Source organism: Corvus hawaiiensis, chromosome 2 (assembly GCF_020740725.1).
Source record: "Corvus hawaiiensis isolate bCorHaw1 chromosome 2, bCorHaw1.pri.cur, whole genome shotgun sequence".
In the NCBI taxonomy this organism is placed as follows: Eukaryota; Metazoa; Chordata; class Aves; order Passeriformes; family Corvidae; genus Corvus; species Corvus hawaiiensis.
This window is the reverse complement of record NC_063214.1, coordinates 53,809,627-53,833,989: the sequence shown is the minus strand read 5'-3', so window position 1 is coordinate 53,833,989 and position 24,363 is coordinate 53,809,627. Positions and strand designations below refer to the sequence as shown.

Below are 24,363 nucleotides of genomic sequence, written 5' to 3'. Positions count from 1 at the left end.
GACAGATTCCTATCAAGGCTGCAGAAGCAATATTGACTGAAGAGATAACGGAGCACTTGGTGCATCTGATGGAAAGGTGCAGATGGTTGTCCCTGTGGGGACAAGCAGATAACAGGAACAGGGAGCGTGTCACTGCAAGGCACAGGAGTGGCTGTGTTTTCAGCTGCCTGCAGATTGGGCACTTCACACTGGTACCTGGAGGAATCTGTTCACCCTTCTGTTTAATTTTTAAAACATTAGTTGCAGTTTCACCCCTTATGCTAGTTTCATTTACAGCCTGCATTGCTGAGAAAGTTGATGGATCTGTGAAAGGAAATGCATTTAATCACTGTCAACAACCTCCTCATTTGGGCACTGAAAGCTATTAAAGAGAAAAGTAATGGACCAAGAGGTGCATCCAAGTGTGGTGTTAATGGCACCCCTTTCATTTAGCATGGCAAACCCAAAGCAGCAAAGTGAAAAATATGAAGAAAACAACATGGCAGGTCAGTTTGCCCACGAGCCTCAGGCAGAGGAACCCTCTCTTGGTCACAGATGAGCAGGAAACATGCATCTGCCTTTCTGAGTCACAGTGTCCTATTTCTCGCCCATCAATAGAGCTGCCCACACAACTTTCCAGCAGCCTGTCTGCTCCCTGAGCCCCACCAGCATTGCAAGACCCTTTTAGACATATTTCAGTGTGTTGTACCTCACGTATCCTTGCAGCACGTAACTCTGCTTGTAGAGTATGCTCCTAGGCTCACTCACTGCAAGACAGGTGAACCTGGTTTGAGAATAGGTGCCAGGTTGTCGTTAGCAAGCAAAATTATTCTGCATGATTTTTATTGATAAGATCTGGATTTTATGCCTTGTGTAAAGTGGTGATGATCAGTAATTACACAGATTGTCATCCTGAAATGTGGAACTTATTTGAAAGAAAAAATGTACAATTATTAAAGAAAAATCACTTTCTTACAGATGCTGTTCCAGAAGCTGTGCAAGGAAAAAGCAGGTAAGGCTGCATTCCTTCTTGAAAGTTTCTTGGTGGGGCTTGTGTAATCATACATGCATTGATGGAGGACCCAGGGAGTCTCTGCTGTTAAATGGGTGTACAGTGCAGTTGTGACAATTGCTTCCATGCTGCTGTTCATGACCTAGTGGTGTAGGTTTTAGGTGGTTCTTAAGAAAGCTGATAATTCATCACCTTTCAACTTACACCTTGCAAGGTAAGTTCTACAATAATGGGGATAAACCCAAGCATTTGTTACGGTGTCAGAGTGGGACTCAAGGTGTTGCGATGGCACTGGTGTGTGTGTGTGAGGTGAATTGAGATGAGGAGTACCTCAGAGCTTTTTCTGTCTCAGTGATCACACAGCAGCTGAATCTGGTGAAGAGGCACATTACAGAGGCATATTTTTCAAAAAAATCTAACAAGCCCCTGGGACCCACATGTCCCAAGTGGCAGAGTCACTGCCTGATTTTCCCCTTAGCAGATAGCCCACTATCTGGTTAAAGCATTTGTCAATATTAACAGCATTAGTGAGTTTGACCATTATGGAGGGACTATTTAGTGCCAGCGAGGCACCAAGACTCGAGCAGTAAGTAGAGCTAAAGACTCAGATATCCTGAACTGCACATACATTATCATGCCAGGAGCTAAGGAAAGATTTGGATAAACAGATATGTACACACACACAGATCCTGATTCAGCAAGATACTTAACACACAATTAAACCCGCATTTGACAAAACCAATTAATTGCAACAAGCGTAAGAAACTGCTTGCATGATTTGCTTAATTGAGAGTAAATGTCCTTATTAAATTGTAATGAAGCACAATTAAGAAATACAGAGAAAAGGAACTGCTTCCCAGAATGCAGGTTACTGGAGTTTAATAACAGCCTCACCGTTTTGCAAAAAGAAATGTCCCCAACATCTAGATGAATCCTCATTCCCACAAAAGTCTTTGCCAGCTAGAAATATTTCAGTCATAAACCGACCTCTGTCAGTCACCCATCTCTGACTGCAGTTTCTGTTTTGTTAGTCAGGATGTATGCAGTGTGTGCCAATTAAGAGGAAAGCAATTGGGCATCAGTGCTGTAATTACCCCCCTGTCCCTAGATGACTTAGCATCTTGTTTTGGCCTGAAGGACTAGTTTAAGCCAGTTTTCTCACTCAGTGATTTCTTCTTGTATCTGTCTCTGATCTAAACTGCATCCACAGTTCATTCCAAGGGCCAACCTTGACTCAGTTAAAATCAGATGAATGCGGCTTTTTGGAGCCAACTTCACTGATTCAGTGGCTCTGCTGGCAAATGTGGTGGCTTAGCAAAATGCCAAAACCCTAGGTAGAAAACTCTCCCTAGGCAATTCCACCCTCATGTACTTAACATCAGGTCAACAAAATATGAAGGCTGCTGGGCGTAGTGTAAATGTACGTATTTTCATTCAAGCGCTGTGTGCATTAACTTTTCCTGCTTTATGAGTTGGATGTGGATTTATTCCATGACAGTATTTGCCAATGAAACACATGCCTGGGCTTTTCCAAAGATAAACAAATTTCATAAGTTCTGAGATTGATTGAGCAATTGTTTTAATTGTATTCATTGTTGGATCAAAACCTCTCTGTGCCACTGAAGGCTCACTTTATAAAGAAAAGGAAAACATGTCAATGGCACATGCATTTTAAATAAAACTAATTATTTTAGCAGTGGTCCCACTTTATACTGATTGATTTTTAATTGTTTTTACTTTTATGACAATATTATTTTGTCACTAAAAGAGATAAAGTTTTAGCACCTATCTTAACAGTAAAACTGCAGAATGATGGTTGAAAATCTGATGACTGCAGGCATGAAAGAAGAATGACAGGTCATTTTCTGACACACTTTGGTCATTGAGGTGAAACTTTAATCATAGAAATCTAGCATATGGTAAAGCTGGTAATAAATTTGTCATTAAAATGCTTCCGGCAGAAAATGTCCATTTCTTCAAATAGAACATTTTACAGGAAAAGGTTAGCATCCATTAATTTCTATTTCAAATAATTTCTGTAAAATAGGCACACACGTCTCAACATGCAGTGATTTAACAGTTTTCAAAGTGAGAAGTTTTAATTTTTATTTGACTTTGAAACTTTTGGCTTTGAAATTTGTTACACTGAAGTATTAAAAAGGAAAAGAGAGAGATAAAAAGAGAAAACATGATTTAAATTACAAAAAAGGCCAAATCTATGTCTTGAACTGAGAGACAAGGGTTTCTTACAGGTTTGCAGTTGCTGAACTGTTTTCTACAGGTTTGCAGTTGCTGAACATTTCTGGTATTTTCTGTGCTTTCTGGATAAGACATTTTCTGCTTTGCAGGACAAGAAAACCCATCCTGCTTGTATCAGCCACACACAGAACACAGCACTCACTGTTCTACTCAAGTTTGTTTTCTGCATCACTCTCCCCTTACGTCCCCACTTCTTATTCTTTCTCATTCTCTTTTGTCATTTGTTCTTCTGACCTCTTTCTTGGTCAGAGCTCTAGAGCTCTCAGGGGCCAAAAGAGTCTTTTTCCAGAGTACCAGTGGGTCACAGTGGGACATCACCCTGCCCTCCTCACCACAGAGCACCTCTAACCCCACCCTATCAAGAGCTGGGGATGCACAGGGCAGCTCAGAGCTGCTGCAGCCAGGGTGGGAACTTCTGCAGCCCCTTCCCCAAGGCTGGGCTGTCCTCAACTTCCAGCCATTCTCCATGTAAACCATTTTTGTGTGTGAGATGGAAAAACCTGCCCTTTGGAATGCTGTTATTTCTCTTGTTGCATTTTATGTTACTTACTTTTTCTTTTCCTCAAATAAATGCAACATTTGGGGCTTCCATTATCTGGATTTGTAATGGGTGCCTCGCAATATGTTAAGCAGGATACCCAAAATGTGTCTAAGAAAAGCTACAGCTGCACAGACCACCCAGCCACACCAGGGAACCTCATCTGAAGTACCAGCATTGCTGGCAGTGTCACTGCATGCTTGCCAGGCCTTGTGACATTTCTTCCAGATGTAATAACACTGGTACTTATAACAGTGCATGCACTGGAATTAAAGACTATCTAGCCATTAGGAAAAAAAAAGATTAAATAACTAGAGGCATGAATTTATTCGCTTTCTGTTTTCTTTAATCATGACAGGATGCAGCATGAGCAGGTGGCTCCCTGGGGACTGGGGCAGATGCAGGGACAGTGGTCAGACAGCTCCAGGATGAGGGGACACGGATGGGCCAAGGATGGGATGGGATGTCAGTCTGCAGGTTGGGTCACATGGCTGGGTAGGGCTGTGGCAGAGAACAGCCCTGCCACAGCATCATGGGGCTGGGATGGACAGCTCTGGGCGGGGCTGAAATGGAGTTTCACAAAGACTTGGAAATTTATATATTTATATATTTATATAATTTCACACTACTAAGTAAATACAATGTTATTTGGACTTAGACCTGGGTTGCAAATGTGGTGTTGCCCACACCCTTTAAGATGTATTTAGCAAAGTGCAAGGGACAGTTGCAAGAGAGGACAAGAAGTTTGGAGTGGAAAAGCTGGTTTCACATAGAGAGGCTTACCCTTGGCCTGAGGTGAGCAAGTTGTCTGTTGGCTTTCTGTAGAAGCAGTAGACAGGAAGGCAATTCACCCTTGTACTGCTTGTATGTGATGGCATTAATAAGCAAGTGTTACAAATGTGTAAAAAATACCCTATTCTGTGGGTTTACCAAGACCTGTGAAAACATCAGCTTCATCCACTGAACCCTGCTTTCTTTGGGAATGAATGTGGCTATCCTGGTGGTACCTGTGGTTTCAGCCATTAAACCACATTCCTGCAGTCATTAATAGATTATGCCATTAATAGGACTACCCCAGTCCCATCACCATGCAATAGTGCACTCTGTTCAAGTCACCATCATCAATGCTTTTCTTCTCATATTGCCAGATACATAAAACCAAACCCACTCTGCACCACCTATCTCTTCTGCCCTTGTAACGCAGCGGGTCCTAATTGTCTGCTCTGGTACCCCAGAGAGCACCTTGCTTAGCTGCTCCTCTTGCTGTCAGATTGCTGCTGGGTTTGTAGGTAACCTCTGGCCATCGCTATTAAAACCTGGCTGACTGATGCTGTGCGTCCTTACTATCCCCTAGTATATGTCTTAGTAAAAAACATTCCACTCAGATTGAGCATTCTAGCTGCCTAATACATTTTAAAGTTATCACCACATAGCTCAAGATGACTAACACAGAGCACACTTCATCACTGGTAGGGAAAATGAGCCCTTACTTTGCTGACAAAAATTTGAAGTCGGATTAAAAGCTGACACATCCTCTATTTTAGTGGTATGTATGAAACACTAAATATAGCAGTGTGCTCGTGTATTTGCTGATGCATGGTAATGTAGTCTGTAGCAGAACAGCGATGGGCTGGCAAGGAAGATGGTGCACTGCAGCAATACGATAAAATCCTCATGTGACCTTGGCCATTTCAGAAGTACTCCATATTATCCAAGGATAATTGTGTATCCTTGACTGATACATTACAAAATTTAAACAGAGGCAGTTGTGGTCCCAGGGCTTTAATGAGCAGCGTGATACTGCAATATTTGCCCAGGCAAAATGCAAATTCATTTCAAGGAGAGGTCTCCATAGTGTAAGAAACAGAACTGTGCTGTATGGCAGCTGTATATGAACAACTGCCAGCAAAAAATGAACGGGCCTGATTCTGGGAAATGGGAGGGAGCTGCAACTCCATCTAGCTCTTGTTAGAAACTGAAGGTGCTTGATTCATCATAAAATCAAACCTGAGTACAGTACTTCCAACTGATTACATATTTTTATGTTTCCTTAGTCATATAAGGTTTTATGCTCATGGTTTTATTTTACCTTTGCTGCAGTCCCTGGGCAGGAATTACGGGCTAATCACACTCTGAACAGGGAAATGGATGTGGCTCACAGAACCATAACCTATTCTGGGATTTTCCTCTTGCTCGTGGGGGGATGGAGGTGATCTCTTTCAGCCTTTCACTTGCCATGGATGCCTGGGAAGTGTGCTGGTGGTGGAGCTGAGGCTATGACTGTGAATCCCCTCCTCTCATCTTCTTCAGGGGAGGAGCAGCAGCTGGATTAGACATTCAGCAGTTCTTTGCAAGACCTAGGCAGTACTTGTGTCTCATGCTGTCATTACTCCAGCTAAAAAAGTTTACCCAAGATGAAAACCTGACCTTGAATAACTGGGGAAAATAAAACATCCTCATCCAATGATCCCGTGCACTTCCTAGAAAGCAGAGTGGGCTCACTTTGACATGTTTCCAGCATGAAGTGGAGGTGCTTACTTTGGACTGAAAAATGAACAGGCTGTTTTCCTGAGCAGTAAAACTAAACTACTGAATAAACCCAGCTGTTTGGTGGCCTCTTAACTAGTTACGCTCTGTATTGCTCAAATTAGAAGTAGGTAGAGTTGGTGCTTGTCCTGCAGTCAGTGCATCAGAGGGTCATTTCATTTGGCTCCAGTTCTAACCTCTGCAGCGCCAGTTTGGCTTCCAGAATTAGGCAGTGAGATTGCCTCTTCCTTCCATAATCAGAAATGATAGAACAGAGCCCTTCTTTGTTCTTCTAAAAAGGCAGATCTTTGCTTCTCAACTCTTACTGATGTATTAGAGCAGCTGAGGCCTCACTGGGATCTTCTGCTCTCAAAAGCAAGAGGAAAATGAGATATTGATGTTTCTCAAAAAAACCCCAAAACAGCCAGGTATAGATTAGAAATTTATATGTTTACTGTTTTAGTATGTGAATTATAGACAAAAGCTTGATCTATGAAGAAATACTCTGATTTTTATATAAGACATTTCTAAAACAATAAAGCAGCAATGTATAAAAACACTTTATGCATGTGCAAATACTCAGTGTCATTCTAAATATCTTTCTATATTTCCCTGCTCCATGGTTCTTTCTGTGACTTTGATTTTTAGTCAACATTTTAAATAAGAAAGAAAAATACTTAAAATAGCGATGAAAAATGTTAAAAATAATATCTAGTCCATAACTGTACAAAATATAGGTGGTTTCAGAATGAAGATATTGTAAGCACTTTTCCTAACTCAGTTTGGACTCCTAAGGAGAGCTGAACACTAAGCAGCTGGTACATGAGCTTGGGTTTGTAACTGCTTTTGAGATGTGACAGGAACTTTGCTGTAAATGGTGATCTAATTCAGATTGATAAATTGCTCTGAAGTTTTGCCTCTGTTGGAATTAGGTGGTGTTGGTTTCCAGAAACTTAATTCATAAGAACATAAGTTCACAGAGACATAGGATTCTCAAGTAATTTTTTTTCTGTGAGTGAACAAATGCCTGACAAATATTGTAGACAGACAGCCATATTCAGCTCTCTTGCTCCTGAGCAGCCAACTTGTTTTAAACTGGGAGCTTCCAAGAGTCATTTAAAAAGGCACCTTTTGCCATTTAACATTTATTCCAAAAGCAACAAATGCCTGGAAAATTTTCACTGAATAATAATAATTAAAAAGTATATTTGTCTTCTGCTTCAATTAGACCTTTCCCTCAGACCTCTCTGATAGCCACAGTGCAAGCTGCATCCTTGTGTTTTATTTCCTGGGCAAGACATAACTTCCAAAGCTGAAAGGTTAGACATTTTAAAGTATAAAAGTAGCAAAATAAACCTCTGCCTTTTTATTATGCTAACTAAGCTTTACAGCTCTGAGACACACACAAACAAAGAATAATCTATATGTTAGGAACCCTTTGCTTTCACAGAAAGCATTTCTAATGGGTAGCAGTTCCAACAATTTTAGTGTTTCCCATTAGAAAACATTTCCCTTGCAGCAATTCTTTAGGTTCACCTTTTGTTATTTAACTCTTCAGTATCAATTCCTAAGTATTAACGTTTAAGGTTTTGTGCTGCATCAGAGTGACATGCATCATCTCGCTGAACAGCTCAGCACATAAGACAGATTTTGCACTGTTTCTTTGTTTGCAAGTCAGGCAGGTAAACACAGAGAAAAGCTCCTGGTTGAAACATATTGCAAAGTATTTGGGACAATAAAGCAATCAAACAGAGCAGTCAGCTTCTGACCTTTTGCAACATAGGACCTTTTGAGGGGCTGTAGTCAGACCATGCCACTGTTTCCTGCTATTGAACAACCTGCTGTGGTGCAGCCTCTGCTCAGAGGAGATGCCCACGGCTCAAGGACACACAGCATTTGTGGAGCTGCGACTGGCTATGAGCAAAGGTGCCTCCTTCCCCTTCCATGAGCACCATGTAACTGTGGCTCGTGTCAGAACTGAACACAGGACCTCTAGGTATGAGCCTCAACAGCTTGCAGTTGGGTAATGACTGCATTAATTTGAAGGAAGTAATCACTGCATAAGCCTCTCCATAAATATAATGGGACCACTAGAGGAGGACAAAGAGCTATGTAGTGTTGATGTCAACTACTAAGAAACAGGAGGTTTGCTTTAGAAGGCTTTTCAGCTGGAAACCATCCAGTCTCTGCCCTTCCTGTTCTCTGTATTAGATTCCACCCAGACCAGCAAGTTGCTATGACAGAAATGCACATAGAGATACTGGTATTTATTGTGCGCTCAGCACAAGGCATAAACTAATTAGTAAATTCCACCATGCTGTCAAGCCACTGCTGAAATTCAGCCAGAGGAGGAGACTGAGGCTGCATATGAATGCAAAAGACATACCAAAGCAGTCCCATATATAATTCCATTGCATATAATGGCATCTGTCAGTTGGGATCTTGGCTCTGTATCTTTATGAAGGCAGAACAATTGGAAAGGCAAGTTCAAGAAAACAGATGGGCAAAAGGTTGCTTTACATCTGGGTATTACTAAGTGGATCTGAATCTGCTATTCCAGCCTTCATGAAGTGTGGGCTTTTGACATAGAGTTTGAGAAGGTAATGGCTGTAGGTTTTTATTTGATATTTATTTATATTAGGTACATACCTACCCTGAAGTATTTCTTGGTTCCCAAAGACGCTGTTATATAAGGCTTCTATGATGTAATTCTGAGAAGTAACCTGATTTTAGCATAGAATCTTGCGGGTACATGTATCCTGTAGAATATTAAGGGTTCTTCTTTGTAGAGTGTAATTCTGTGCCAGCTGCAGTCACCAGCAACTTTTTGGGATTATGGTTAGTCTCTTAATGATGCATTTATAACAGTAGAGAAAATTATTTGTATCTGTAATGAAAAACAATGCCCTCTACTTTTCACAGATTTCAGACTCAAACGTCTCTAAGTAGCTGAGGAAATGGGAAACTCAGGAACACTATATTTCATAAAATGTATGTAGTTCTTTCAGGAACTCTTAAAAATGCTGCTTACTTGGATTGCTAATTAAGTCATTTATTATTTTTAAATTTTTTGAACTGAGGTAGTGACAATTGGCCTCAGGCCCAGAGTAGTGTCCTTGTGAGCACTGTACAGGCAGAACAAAGTCCTTCCCTCCCTTACAGCCTTACATTATCATCAATATCTTTCATACAAAAAGATGGCTTAAAAAATTTACATTTGTTTCTAATTCAGCATTCAAATAATTTGTCAGCAGCTTATTTTTAGGCATGTTGGTCCATGAACTGATTGGTGTCTAGGTTACGGTCCCCACCCTGCCAGGTGCTCTTTGCTGTGTCATTTATCCATGCTAAGCTTGGCTCCAGGAGTGGCTTACAATAGCACTGGGGCTGTATGGAGAGCCTCTGTACCTGCTCCTGCATACCCAAAACTCATCTGAGTGGTCAGCATTGTCTCAGTCAGCTGCAACTCAAGGCTTCTTAGTACAGAAAAAACAGAGACTTAGTGTCTATGGCACGGGATGTTGGCGGTCCACTTCTGTCAAAGAAAAACAGAAGGATCTGCAGTACAAAATAGGAGGGAGAGATTCAGAGAATTGTTTCTTCTGTGCCTGCTTCCCAAAGCAGTGAAGAAGGAATATGGAAAGAAATAATTAAAACATCCCCCAACTGACTGGTCTTCTTTCCAGCCTTCCCCAGAAGTAGCTGCCTTATTGTCCATGCCAGGACTCCATCGAGAGAAGCCACAAATTTTGATTCCCAGGCTCTTTGAGTAGGCAAATCAGGCATAATGCCACAGGTACTCTGGCATCACTAGCAGACTACTGATACTGGCATCTGTTAGTTTGATAAACATATAGCACACGAAGTTAGCCCTTACTTTCACACACTTTTCTTTTCTTGGCTGCTGACCAACACATGGTCAAAATCTTCAATTTACAGCTCTCTGTACTCTGATGTGGTAAGAAAAAGGTAGGATGAGTTTCCAAAGTTAAACTAAACTTGTGTTTTATATTTTCACCTATTTATACCACAGACAGAACTGATGCAGTACACTCAGTGGCTGGATGATGTATCAGAGAACTCAATATAATCAGTAGCGTAGCTTAAAATGTACCTTTTCATTTGTTGCTTTTGTTGCTGTGATCCTCCTCTACGACTCCATATCTCTGGAATTTTTTAAGTGTAACAACAACCTTATAGGGCTTATATCCAGAATATGAAGCTACACCTAGGTAAGTGAGTGTATGCAGAAATATGTGAGTGTCTCTAATTTGCTGTGATGTATATATGGTACATTGACGTAAGCATAGTATACTGTGCTTCCTTAGGTCTTGATAAACCGTGTCTTATGAGGGCTCAGAAGGAAATAAATTTACTCTTCAAGTGTTCATTTGAAATGCCTACACTTTAAGCAACACAATTTGGACAGGAACAGAGAAGTCCTTTCCAGTGGTTCTGTTCCCTTGGGTTTGATCCTTCTTTTAGCAGAGTCTGGCACACTGTCCTTGGCGATGTCAATGGAGACCAAATGGAGTGATGAAGTACTGGAGTTCTGGGCTGCAGGGCTGTCGGGCATGAATTGCTGCCCTTTGGAAATGGCAGAGCCACCTCTGTTTACAGCACTAGGTTTATTTCATCAGTATTCTTTTAGATGTCACAGAGAAGCTGCTCCTGGGTTTTGGCAGGAAACACTCCCCCCACACTTTAGACTCTTTCCTTCTCTTTGCCTCCTCTCCTGTGAGCAAAAGCTCTATCAAGAAAGCACATTTATTTGGGCCAGGAACAGAGGCAGCCAATACTCAGCTAGTTATTTTGATTGCCTGGCTGGTAGGGGTTGGGGGAACAGATAATGTCAAGATTTCCTCTGCATTCCAGATCTGTTTTCCTCCTACAGTTAGCAGGCGGTGAGTGTGACTTTTCCCACTCAGCTTTTCCCACAGTCAGTAAGACTTATCTGACAACGGAGTTAGTGTCAACTGTCCAAAACTAACTAGGAGATATCTTCCTTTCACCACTCCTGTGCCGTTATTGCTTATCAATGTCACTGTCCAGCTTAAATGACTGGTTAATTTACAGACATACTGAGACAAATTCACTTCTGTTGCAGCTTCAGTGAGCTCAGTGGAGTTACACTGAGTTTGGCCGTAGGTGTCTGAAAAGCACAAGTGGTAGGAATGTGATACTAATAGAAACAAGAACATTGCAACAGTCAACACAAAAAGGAAGCCCTGAGCTTTGGCAGGATGCCCATTTCAGATTTTGGAGTGTGATCCAACAAGGTGTTCATGTTTTACAGCTGGTGCTGCAAGAGAGAAGCTGTTATTCAACAGCAAAACAATTCCTATGTCTCCACATCAAAACACAGCCCATGTTAAAAACAAGTTATAGGCTTTCAGAACACAAATTCTATTGAGAGTCATGATGAATTTGCTTTTAGATCTATTAGAGACCTGGAAAAGACTAGAGTGAAACTGAAGGACACTCAGCCTGAGATTTTGAAATGAGTCCAAAAGGGTTGAATACTGAAATACTATTAGAATTCCACAGAAACAGGAAATATGAGATGGAATTGACACCTCCAGCTTTACCTCCAGTCCAAAATGGTTTTCTAAGAATCTCTTCTGTAACTGGGGGTAGAGAGGCATTTTCAAATTGTAACATCTCTTTTGGCTAGATCAAGTCCTCCTCCACAGGCCTACTGTAGCACCTCTTCCAGGCAGCTGGTTTGGGATGGAGACATCCTCTCAGGGACACCTGTTTCCAAGCCACCTTCCCACCTCCCTCAGTTCTTTTTTAACAGTGGGTGCGTGAAATTCAAAGAAGGGAAATCTGTTGCTTTTGAAATTTTATTAACATTTCTGATTCACAGATGAAGTTAAAATGAATGAAATGTAAAACCAAGCATTTCAAAGTTAACTCAGTTAATTCTGTTAACCTGGACTAGCAGTGCAAATAGAAATCATTGTATCCAGAGCACTTTGCTCTGCTCACTTCTCTACACCATGCACAAATCCCACCTACTGGTTTTGTCTCTGATAGTCTTCTGGACTCCCCTGTGTCTGTTCCCTTTCTCTACATTTCCTTCTTTTCAAAGTCCAGTTTTAGTTTTCCTCCTTACCATTTCTATTCGCTGTTTAGTTTCCTCTTAAAGTCGCTGCCACGTTAAAGTCTGGTTACTCTCCTGCTCATGATGCCTTACAGTGGTCTTCCTTCCTTCTCTTCCTTCTGCCTTTCCTGTTGCCTCTAGTCCATAACTCTGTGTTGTCCAGAGCATCTTACTCCTCTCTGGTTCTCAGTGAAATGGGCAAATGGCTCTGCAAGATCTCTTAACCTATGCATAATACTTCTTCTCCACCCTTGCAATCAAAACAAATTCTTGCTTTTCTTTCTGCTGGTTAATGGACCTATCACTGTCTATCATTGCATCACCTGTGGGTTATGTCTTCTTGACTGGCTGGGGATTAGCCACCTTTCTGGGCAGTAACAAGCAAGGTTTAAAAACTGAGGACCAAAAGCTGAAATTCCAGATTCCTGTTTATATTCACAGATGATGAATTGTAACCCCTTCTGAAAACTGGAAAGGGACTTACACTCTAAGACTTAGGGGCATAGTTTACAAAACCATTAAATTTTTGTGCCTGGACAGAGTATTTCCTTCATGTCTTTTCCTTAACAGACTTAATGCCTGGATGTGAGTCCATTCTGAAGTCTTTTTTGCAAATAAGAGACAAAGAAATTTCCACTGTCAGAAATGGAGCTAAAAGTGGAAGTGTTGGAACACATTCATCAGGTTCAGCTGTCCAAGGCAGATAAAATGATACCCATATTTAAAGTTGAAAAGAAGTCATTGTGGGCAGCAAAAATGATTACAGCTTCCCATATGAATTATCATATGTTTCTGAAAACAACAAAGCAATCTATAAGATTCCCAAATGAGAATACAGATGTAGGATCCAGTATGGCTTTGTAAAAAGAAAAAAGAAACTGCTTTTGCACAGAAAACCAGGAAGAGATAAAACTTATCTTGGCTTTCCAAACTAATATTCTAGAGATATTCAAAATAGAGATGAAATAATGTGAGAAATCAGCGTGGGAAGGAAACTTTGGTCATAGAACATAAACTTAATAAAAGATCCAAAGACACACAAATTGAACTTGTCAGTTTTCAGAATAAAGAGAGGCTAATAATAGGTTGCCCAAGAGATTTTAGGCAAGTATCATTTAAAGCTTCATTATCTTGACAAGTGAGTGAGCAGATGGCAAAATCTGTAGCAAATTCAAGATTTCGTAGGGTCCTGAAGATTAGAAAGATTTCCAAAAACCAAATTCAAATCGCCGAAACAAGGTGATTTGACAACCTCAGTGAAGATGGGATTTCAATTTACCTAAGTGTGAGGCAATGTTCAGGAATGATCTGAAGTGTTCACTGATACAGCATACTTAACGAAGTGTTACCAGCTCAGAAAAATATCTAGGCGGCATTATGGACAGCTTAATTAAAACTGCTCAGTGAAAACAGCTGTTCAATTTGCAGCACTAGTTGTGAAAGCAAATAAAAACACTGATTTATATGAACCATAAAAACCAGCATTGATATTATTATAATGTAATCATGTAAATTCAGGGAACTGTAATACAGTGATGCCCAGCATCATCAGCATTAGAAAACTGTCTAAAAAAAGGAACATTCAGAGAAGTCAGCGAAGGATGGTAAGCAGGGAAGATACAATCATTTTATTTGACCAATGAAAAAATGTGGCACTAAATTCCTGCTAGCCTTTAAGTCATACGGATATCCAATAAGTGCAAGATACAGAAGAAGCAGCACTCTCATGTGCTGGAACCTTTTTCCCCAGTAAATGAGGATCATCAAATCAGCAAGAAATTGAGGGCTTTATTTTCATATATCCTTAAGAAACATGGTGAGAGTACCCATACTAGATGAAATTTTCCAGTGAATCATATGGCAATTTTTGCAATTACTTCATCAAGTCAATAACTTCACCATTAATGTGAAATTGTCACTAGCATTTGGTCTAAATTGTGGTGTTGGTTTGTTGGGGTTTTTTTAAGAATTATTAGAGTGCTTCTTGCAGGAAGGGAGGCTGTAGCTGGTAATTATTGAGAAGACCCTAAGCTTCAGCAATTCTGCATTAAAAGGGTAATTTATACTTGTACAAAGCAGAGTAAGAGCCTGTTGCTACTTTCTAGTAGTACATACAACCTAGTTTGCATTTATGTTTCCCAGTTATAAAATATAAGCTATAGGACAGGAAAGAGGTGGATAAACCCAAATCTACTTAAGTCCTGAAGTCTATTTCCCAGATGAAACAGTTTTCTTTATGACTTGACTGGCAGCAGTGAAGTACTTTAGATCACTTTAAAACCATTTAGCAACATTTCAGAATAGAAATAGGGAATAGCTTCCAATATGAGTCAGAAATAGACTAGGTTTTGGTTTTCATATTTACTTCTGACACTTTTTTCTCCTTTAGCATTGACAGTCGCTAAAGTATTTTTAAGGCCTGAACTCTGAAACTTTGTATCTAATAACTTTGATCAAACCAAGGATTACTTAATATAAATGTTCTCTGTCAGGTAAGTTAACTGATCTTCTATCTCAAAAGCTATCACTTCGGTAAGATCCTGCTGAGTTATAGTCCCTTTAGCACCTATTCTCCAAGCAATTTGCATGGGTTTTTGTAATGTAAATGAGTCAAAAATATTCCCTGAAATGTAGAACAATCTCAGGTAATTACTGCTGAACAGATTTGTGTCAGCCCAAAATGACAAAAAGGTGTTGAAATGAATTTGCATGACAGTAGTGTAAGTAAACAAGATGAGCAACAGCTATACCTGCAGCACTGTAGAGGTGTTCCAACATCATCCATAGGAACTGATTTCACTAGAAATCATTGCAATACAGAAAAAAATGAACTTTGGAACCAGCAATATGTACAAGCCAAGTAACAACCTTTTCTTGCCTCCTGGAACAGTCCTGAATGCATATCTCCTTCATTTGCATAGCACTTAAGTGAAGTCAAGGAGAAATGTCTTGATGGAGTCTCAAAAAAGTGTCTGTTAATAAGAGGGGGATCAGACCAGCTAGAATACAGTATTTCAGGGGGATGCAAGGGGGAGCTGAAGCCCTCTCTGTTCTTTCTGCAATCAACTTTTCAAGTAAATATAAATAAAATAGATGGTGCTTTCTGGCAGGCGAGTGGTGGCACAGTCAGCAGAGAGCTGTGGCTGTGATCTCCGTCATCATTCTGGTCACCTAAGTCTACACAGCAGTAGGTGATGGGGAAACACCTCCTCAAGCTTTCTCTACCTTTGGTACGCTTGGCCAGCTACAGAGCAGTTCCTGCTTTCTTGGGAATTAAGTTGCTTTACCATTACTGCTTTCAATCCAAAAGAGAAAAAGAAAATACATTTATATTTTCTAGCTTTCTCCCATGGTCTTTGATGTTATGATTTATATAATAGTAATTTAATGTCACTACTGAAATTCAGTTATGAGAAAAGCAAACAAGTGCATAGCTTAGACTTTTTGCCTCTTGCATGCAGAAATTAGGGTCTGTTTGGAAGACTACCTTAAGTTATGCTTTAATTTCTCACAGTTGAGTTCTTTTACATAGACTGTAATTCTCCAGCAGCACACCAGTGCTCCTATAAAGTCTGCTGCCTACTATGCAGTCACACCTTATGGCTTACCTCTCTGAGCATATGTAGTATAGTCCACATAAAAATATAACACAGTTTTGTTCCCAAGGTAATGAATCTTGAATGAAATTATGCCATTATGCAAATCCCCTTACATGGAGTAGGCAGGAAAAATACCAGCAAACAAAACTGAGGTGAAGGAGCTACTAATGTGTTGTCACAAGTATTTTTAAGACTTGCAATTCACAGTTATTCTTTTGCCTACCTGATTATGTGAAGTCATTACTGAAGCACTATTGGACATAATTTGGTAACTTTTTTCCCCAAAGCTTTCTATAATGGTTTCAAGGGCAGTACTACAGGCCTCTTTGTGTTTCAACCAAAAAAAGTAAAACTCTCAGCAACTCAAAGTAAACTATTTTCTGCATAGCTCTAAAAACTGAAACTGCAGTTGTTACTGCTGACTTGTTAATATAACACAGACATGGACATTTCCTGGTTACTGTAAACACTGAAATGCTTTTGGAGTTAATGGAATACAGGTGCTGCCTGACACTACCAAAACGTTCTCACAGAAACAGGGACATTTTTGGACAGAAAGAGCTGCAGAACCACCTAGTCCAGCCCCTTCTTCACAGCATGAATATCCTGCTTCTCAGTGGGAATACCCAGATATGTGAAATGTCATGGAACAGGCATTCTTCCTAAGCTTAAGCTCCTTTATACTCCCAGGAATGGCCTTACCACTTAGCCTGCTGGAACAGAGAGTTCTGTAATGCCAGAGCTGGGTGATGGAGTGGGCTTAGGCAGGCTCTGAGCCGGCTGGGAAACCTTCCCAATGGAGCTGTGGGAAATGATGCTTACAATCGAATCGTCACCAGCCTTCACTTCAAATGAGACTCAGGCAATGCTGTGGATAGACAATTAGCCCTTCTTTATTGTGGAATCAAGAAGAAATTTAAAATCAGCTTTAGTGATTCAAGATCATGTAGAACTGTTTAGGTTAATAGGGATTGGCTTGGGCTCCAGCCAAATTTTGATTCTGGTCATAATCTGCCCACCTGAAATTCTATCCCCTACTGCAACTGGCCACAACATTCTTTATTTACTGGCCAAAAACATGAGTGCCATTGCTTTTTTATTTCTATTAAATATATATATTTAAAATCTGTTAAATAAGTTAAAATAGTAGCTGTGTGGCCAGTGATGAAGGTTGCAATATATTGATGGCAATATGCTGCCATCAGTCAGTAGCCTGATTACTCAAGAAGTGTTTGTGCAGAGGAGTATTTGTGTATCTGAAAAAAAGTTCTTACTCTTATAAGTAAATTTGTTTGGGGAACAATTCCCTTGCACTGTTGTTAGAACCTGCTGTCAAGATTGATCATGTTTTCCTGTGTAATCCAGGAGAGTTATAAAAAAAAAGAGAAAAAGCTCCCAGGTCTCTGAACCAATATCCTGCTATGGTGTGTGCTAAATTGCCATTGACTGCTGCAAGGCTTTTTTACACAAATGTTCCAATTATTTCTACTGTGATAGTAATAACAGTTGGAAGTTTAGAAAAAAAAATAAAAATCATGGTTTAGACAAGGTCCCAATACAATATTAAGGAAATGAGCACTTTGAGAGCAAAGAAAGATATTGTTTAAAACAATATATTTTTGTCAAGTGACTGAAGAGGAGGGGGAAAATCGGACACCAGAAGCTGGAATGAGAAGAACACAGGCAATATTTTGTGCTGAGACATTTTGTGTTTCAACATAGCTGCTCCGTTATTCAAGGACATTAATCACCTCGAAATTTCAAGCTCAGCTCCAGTAACAAAACACTGTATCTACACATACAAAATGTAATCCACTTTCCCAGTTGCTTAATCATTCAAGAATTGGCTATTTCTACAGAGACTGGCTTTGCTCAGCACAAGATTTCATATCTTCAATGTAATATATTTTAAAGATGTCCACAGAGCATCTTACGAAAGGAAGTAAAAGTTTATTGGCACTTGGTTTGTTTTGCCCGTTCTTCTCCTCTGTTAACTGAGAAATCTGCAAGGGATCTTGTGGCTGCAATTCTTCAGAATTTCAGCTGAAGCATCAGCTTTGTCATCTACTGTTCCACAGAAGCACTCTGTTTACTCAGAGGGCAATCCATCCAATCATCATTTGTTCCACAGTTGCCCCCGTCTCCTTCTTCACCATTCTCATACAAAAGAGCAACCTCCTGCCTCTCACACAGGACCTTCATCTGGAGTTTATAATGTCCTGTGACAATTTAGGCTGTGTTAAGAACACAAGAATGGAGAAGTAGAGGGGTTATTAAAAAATAATCTGCAAGAGCTAGATATAACCAGAATTCAAGATGGAGAGAAAAGTGCAAGTTAAAGCTGGCCCGAATGTGAAAACCCAGGAAAATGTCAGTTATTTTCCAGAAAACTGTATGATTTCTTCAATTTTTATTCTTTAAGAAACAATGGGTTTTGTCAGAAGGAGGTTTCCAGGTGAAAATTTGTGATTTTTGCTGTAGAAAATATTTCATCCCATGTTTACCATTTCACTTTTGTTCTCACTTATTCTGCCTTGATAGACACAATCTGGTCTACTGCATTGCATCCCAAATGCAAATACCCTGGCAGTTCTCTGCTGTCACTGCTCACTGTAGTTCATCCTGCCTTTATGGTGCATCAAGTAGAGGCTGCTTGACTGAAGTCTGAAGGCCCCTCCCTTGCCTCATCTATCATCTGTTCAATATTAAAAGCTTTCTTCCCACAGCCTGTGTGTACAGGATCCAGCTTCTGCTGTCTACTCATTACGTTTTCAAATACACATTTGCGTACTTCTGTTAAAAATGCCTCTCATTCTTGAAAGATGGTCTTCTGAATATATAAAGATAGCACATTTGCCTCCTTGGAGACTCTCTTGCTAACTCACTTTGCGTCAGTGCCTCCAAACACTAATTCTGGTGTGCCAGAAGTACACCAGCAGTTACTACTCTGGCCAGTACCGTTTTATTGTTCTCTCATACTCCACCCTTCCTACCCCAATCAGGTCTTCTTTCCACCTGTGTCTTGTTTTATATTTAGTTTGCAATCTCCTGAGGGCAGAGATTGTGCTTCAGCTCCCTCCAGTTTTTGGTTCCAAGCGTTTTGAGAACTCAGGTTGTTATTAATGATAACAATAAAGTACCATGCTTTGTATGAACAGAATTAAAGCTTAATTTCCCGCCATGCCCTCCATTCCATTTCTAGCAAGGGAGAGGGAGCACAGTCAAACAGCAGACACTTTGTTACTGTAGTCTGTATCTGAGCATACTTAGAGTCTTTTCACAGTGAATACTGCAAGAAGTTCCATTTATTTCAGCATTAATCACTGTGAACAAAAGTGAAAGAATTTGGCCCCCACTAATGAAAGCCAGCACTGCTCTGCTGTTGGCAAAGTGCAGAGCAATCCTTTCCCAGAACTTCAGAAAGCTAAAATGAAGTAGGATGACCATATAGGTGCCAATTTCTTGATAAACCAGAAAAGAGTGAAACTAAGTTATAATTTATTCTTGTTAAAGCTACCTTAAAATGATGATAGTTGGTATATGCAAATAAAAAGCAGAGAGAGAGTGCCAGGGCACAAGCTAGAACATTTTGTCCTCATTCACAGTGATTCTTATTTTTCTCTATCCAAAATATTTGTTTGTTTACTTAGATGTCAAAGAGGACACCTACTCATATGCCCTTAGTGCTTTTCACATAACTTCAACCACAGAATTAATATGAAATTCACTGGAGTCTGCTGTTAGGAAAACAAGCAATGGAAAACCTCAAATCTCTTCTTCCCTTCCAGTGGTAACCCAGACTTACAACATCCCGCTCAGACCATTTTGCCTGTGATAGAAAACAAAACCAGACCTCTAGGACCCCCAAAGAGATAAAGACCACTGCCAAAGTTATAAATATTACTTAATGTGTTTATGTCTAGGCTGTCTGAGCTACTATTTGAAGCTACAGAAGCACAGCAACACCATTTTGAGTATAGTAAATTTCAAGAAGCTTCATTACAGTCAGTTCCTGAAGAATTAGATTCATTATAAAATTTGGCATTGCACTGATTAGCATCAGACTGCATCATTGATCTTGTATATCCTGTTATTTCCTCTTTTGTTTTATTATTACTTTCTAAGGGATACTAGTGTAAGGAGCCTGTGTCCTCTAAACAGCAAATAGTAACCAAGGATGCACTCTTCCCACATTTTCCTCCACAAGATGAATCCTGTTTGGTTCTTCTACAAGTAGACAAATATTGTGAGGTGATTAAATTAACAAAAAAATCCTGACTGATGATAATTAAGGACAGGAGGATAGAAAGGAAAGAAGTTGTACTTTTATCACAGTGTTCCAGTAGTTTACAAATGGCAAACCAAGATGTAGTCATGGTTCTCTTCTCTTAGGTCTGCTTCTTTTCTTACCAGGTGCATTGGAGTTTGTATGGTTACTTTACTATGACTAGATCAGGCTGCATAACAGAATCTGTAGCAAATTAAAAACACAGTGCTGAGTAGAGGCTAGAATACTATGCAGTATCAATTAACTCAGTGTTTAATTACCATGGTGATTGGAAGGAACTATAAATTGCTAAATATATTATTAGTGTATCAGACTTCCATGCCACAATGGCATCAGAGCATGGGTGCAACTAGTTTAGACTTTTCCCCAACATTTTACATGCTTGCAAGATTTTAAGACAGTACTTTCATTCCTGCCAGTATTCTGTTATCAATGAGCAAAGACAAATATAATATATAGCTTCTTTTAAGGCAACTGGGAACTTCTGCCTTTCTGTTCATCATATACAGTGGTTTCATTGCAATTACTCTGAAAAGAACCATTTTGGCAAGACTAGTATCAAGCAGGAAAACTGCATTTTCTGTGGAAAATGTGCTTCCGTTTTCTTTCCCCCAGAAATGTTAGCCATCTTGTGCTGGATGTCAGAATGTATCAGGCAGGAAACATGAGTACTGATCAGCTGGCTACTTATACACTTAACCAACATATGAAAAATGTGTGAGAGACCAGAATTTTACCATTTTTCCAGGTCTTCTAACATTCTAAAAGGAAATGAAGCATGTTTTACCTGTGAATGATTCCTAATGTGTACCCTCCTTCAAGCAGATTCTGTAGAATAGCTCTTATTGTAACTGCTACTATGAGGTGTAATACACCAAAAATACTCGTGATGGTAATTCGACTTCTGAGCAGCTGACCATGATTAAAAGCATAAAATAGGCATAGGCCAGTTGCTGCATGAGACGTGTTCTCATTACTCAGTAGCACTGTTTCCTTTGGGGAAAAAACTACAATACCTGATCTTGCCTCTGGATTTAGTTTTCCTCAATAAAGTACCTGAAATTAGTAAGATTTTTGTCAGTGCCTGCCACAGAGTTTGGTCTAGGCTTGCCAGTTCAGTTCTGTTGCTGATTATGAAATACAGCCATATCACTGCAGTTTATCTTAGTAACTTGTGGTGAGATAACATGGGATTAGCAATTGCTAGTATCTAGTCACTAATTACCTCCTTTCAGTAAACCTGGAAGTCTAGGGATATTTTTGATAAAGTAACATCTTCAAAAACGATACAGAAGGGAAGATAATATCTTTTGTTCTATTGCTACATTCTGGCCATTGCAGACAGCAGCTGAAGAAAGGGAGATCTGTCTTCCAGACAGGCAGGGCACGCTAAGATGGTGCATCCAAGTGTGGCTGCCAGAAGAGCACTGCTGAAGGTTGCAGTACTGGCTGACGTGGGCTGGTGTTTGTGGGTGGTGACACAGCAGTATGATACAAAACCTTCAAAACTGAGTTTATTATTTCACCTTTAGGCTGTGTGTCATGGCTCATCTTTACAGGGCAGCTGAGTACTATATCAGAAATTAATTTTTCATCTCTACCTGGCTCCTAAATGATAAAAGCCTGTGGCAGAAAACAGGTGTAGTTGGTCTTATGTACTGGTAATGGCTGTGTTGGTAAGAGATTAAATAAAGAGGCAGAGGTCAGAGGCAGATTTACCGGGTAGCGGAGCTGATTGTAGGAACCGTAATCCTCTCTTCTCCCATTAACATCAGCAGGTGTTTGCTCTGGGTCATGGGATGTGGGAGTATTTACATAATTATGCTGTCTCCCTTCCAGATCTTGAATGCATCCATCCCTGGAAGGCAATCCTTTTCTCAAAAGAGTTTGTCCAGTCATTTGGAGGACACTGTAGCTGGAATTGCAGGCAGAGCAGTGACATACAACATCTGCACAAGTTCTGGACAAGCACATCATCTCCACTACATCAGCTAAAGTAGAATAGTTTAAGATGAACCTTTTCAGATGAACCTTTTAAGAACAGGGACAAAGGAAAACAAATCCACATCACAAAGTAAGCAAAATATGTTATTAAAACAGTGGTAACATGGAATACATCTGTGTGTTTGCTTTTAGCTTCTATGGGTATTGCTGACATTGCAGCTACAGTTGTAATTTTAACAAGACAGGGATATCGATACTGTTTAACATGACTGCTTTACCTGGGCACGCAGCTCTTTCAGTGTAGGGCGCTCACTTGCAGGAACATCAGCCTCTTCCTTGCACATCACATATACTCTGCCAAAAGAGCAAGCAGTAAGTAATTGATTGTGACTAAATGAAACTAAGCCCCTGTTGTCCTTCTCAGCTATCAGAGTCTGCTGGAGAAACATCCAGGATAGGGAAGGGACCACTGTTAAAACAGTATTTCCCAGAACACAAAGGAAGCAGAGTCACAAAATGGCTTTCCTAAATGGGATAAGGGCCCTGCTAATGCTTTCTGGCTAGTCTACTGATGAAGAAATCAGGATTCATTTTAGTCTGTAAAGTATGCAAAAAGTGACTGCCAGGGTTTAATTTTGAAACCTTTTAGGAGTGCAAGAGCTTGTAAGAGAAGAAGTGATGCAGGGAGAAGGAGGTGGGAAGTAAGTGGGTGGAATGCAGAGAAGGTGGGAAAGAAAGGGGAGAGGCTGTGTTGCGAGGACTGTGGCTTGATCTTGGATGAAGAGTTGATGAGCCTAGGCTTCTGAAAAAAAAATCCTTATTTTCTTTCCGCAAAAGTTGAAGCACAGGCGAAGCACCCATTACAGCCTCCCGGGGAAAAGGCAGCCCGTTGCCAGCCAGGTTTTCTGTCAGCTCGTGGCGGGTGACCTCTCCCTGGAGCAGCGGACGCCGGCCGTTCGCAGCGCTGGGCGGCAAGGCTGGGGTGGCGGCGGGCAGCTCCCGGTCGCTGTCCGGGGAGCACGGAGGCGGCAGCGGCTGGGAGCTGACAGCAGGGCAGCTGCGGGGGCTCGGCCGGACAGTTCCCGAATGAGGGCCACGGGCACAAGCGGGGTCACGGAATTTAGGCGCGGGGCCGCGGGACGTGCGGGGTCCCGGGCCGTCGGTGGCGCTTGAGCCCGCGGGGTGCGGGATCCCGGTCAGGGCAGGAGCCGGGCCGAAGCCCGGGGCACCTTCCCCGCCCCGCGGGGGCCGAGGCGCGGGGGAGGGAAGGTGGGCGGAGGGCGGCGAGCGTCGGGCGTGGGACGGGGCGCTGAGGGAGGGAGGCAAGGAGGGAGGCTGGCGACGGCAGCGCTGCCCCGGGGGCCGGGGCGGGCGGCGCTCAGGTGAAGGAAGGGCCGCCCGCCCGGGGCGGCGGTGACGCGGCTGCGGCGCGGCGGGGCTGCCCCGCGGCCCCATGTGGCCGCCGCCGCCCGTCCCCGGCGAGCAGAGCGGCCGCGGGCGCTGAGCGGGGCTGCCCGGGGCAGCATGCGGAGCCGCCGAGGATGAGCAGCCAGCGCCGCCCGGCCAAGGCGCAGCTCCGGAGGTCGCTGAGCGAGCAGCTGCGGGACTCCACCGCCAAAGCCTGGGACTTGCTGTGGAGGAATGTCCGGGAGCGGCGGCTCGCAGGTCAGTCCCTGCCGCGCCGCGGCCGCCGCTACCTGCCCTCGGCGGCCCGAGGGGACACCCCGGGGGACGTCGCGGTCCCAGCGGCGCGGAGGGGTCCCGCTCCGGGGGGACGTCTGGGGGGCACCAGCTCCGCTGCCGCCGCCGGAGCGAGGAGACCCCGCGGCTTCGGCCCGGCGGGACGGGGAGCTCTCGGCAGGAACGCGGTCGGCAGTGTCCGGGCGGGTCGGGCTGCGGGCAGCAGCCGGGTGCAGACAGGTCGGACCCCCAGCCCTTGCAGGCAGCACCTGCCCGGATGCTGGCGGGCAGCGCGGGGGGGCTCGCACAAGCAGTCGGGCTCGGGGCTAAGCCTGGCGGTCGCTCCGTGTCGGAGGCGCCTTCTGAGCATCTCCGAAATGAAGAGGGTTGGCTTTGCCTCCGGGAAACAGGCTCACCTGCTTCTCTGATCAG

The 24,363-nt window shown here is 42.0% G+C and overlaps 1 protein-coding gene and 1 long non-coding RNA gene across 8 annotated transcripts in view; one reads left to right on the top strand and one right to left on the bottom strand.

Annotated features, from left to right (window-relative positions):
- Positions 1-24,363, top strand: part of STARD13 (StAR related lipid transfer domain containing 13) — a 329,767-nt gene that overhangs the window by 162,168 nt on the left and 143,236 nt on the right. For 6 of the 7 annotated variants that reach the window (XM_048295063.1, XM_048295060.1, XM_048295062.1 and 3 more), the window contains one exon: positions 958-991. In XM_048295063.1, the coding sequence (XP_048151020.1) occupies positions 958-991 (34 nt within the window). Of the gene's footprint in view, positions 1-957; positions 992-23,738; positions 23,917-24,363 lie in introns of those variants that run through there. The other variant, XM_048295067.1, reaches the window with a different exon arrangement.
- Positions 17,617-23,554, bottom strand: LOC125321768. The gene is made up of 2 exons (XR_007201682.1): positions 22,530-23,554; positions 17,617-22,338 (listed from the first exon to the last, which is right to left on the bottom strand). It is a non-coding gene; the product is annotated as an uncharacterized LOC125321768 (long non-coding RNA).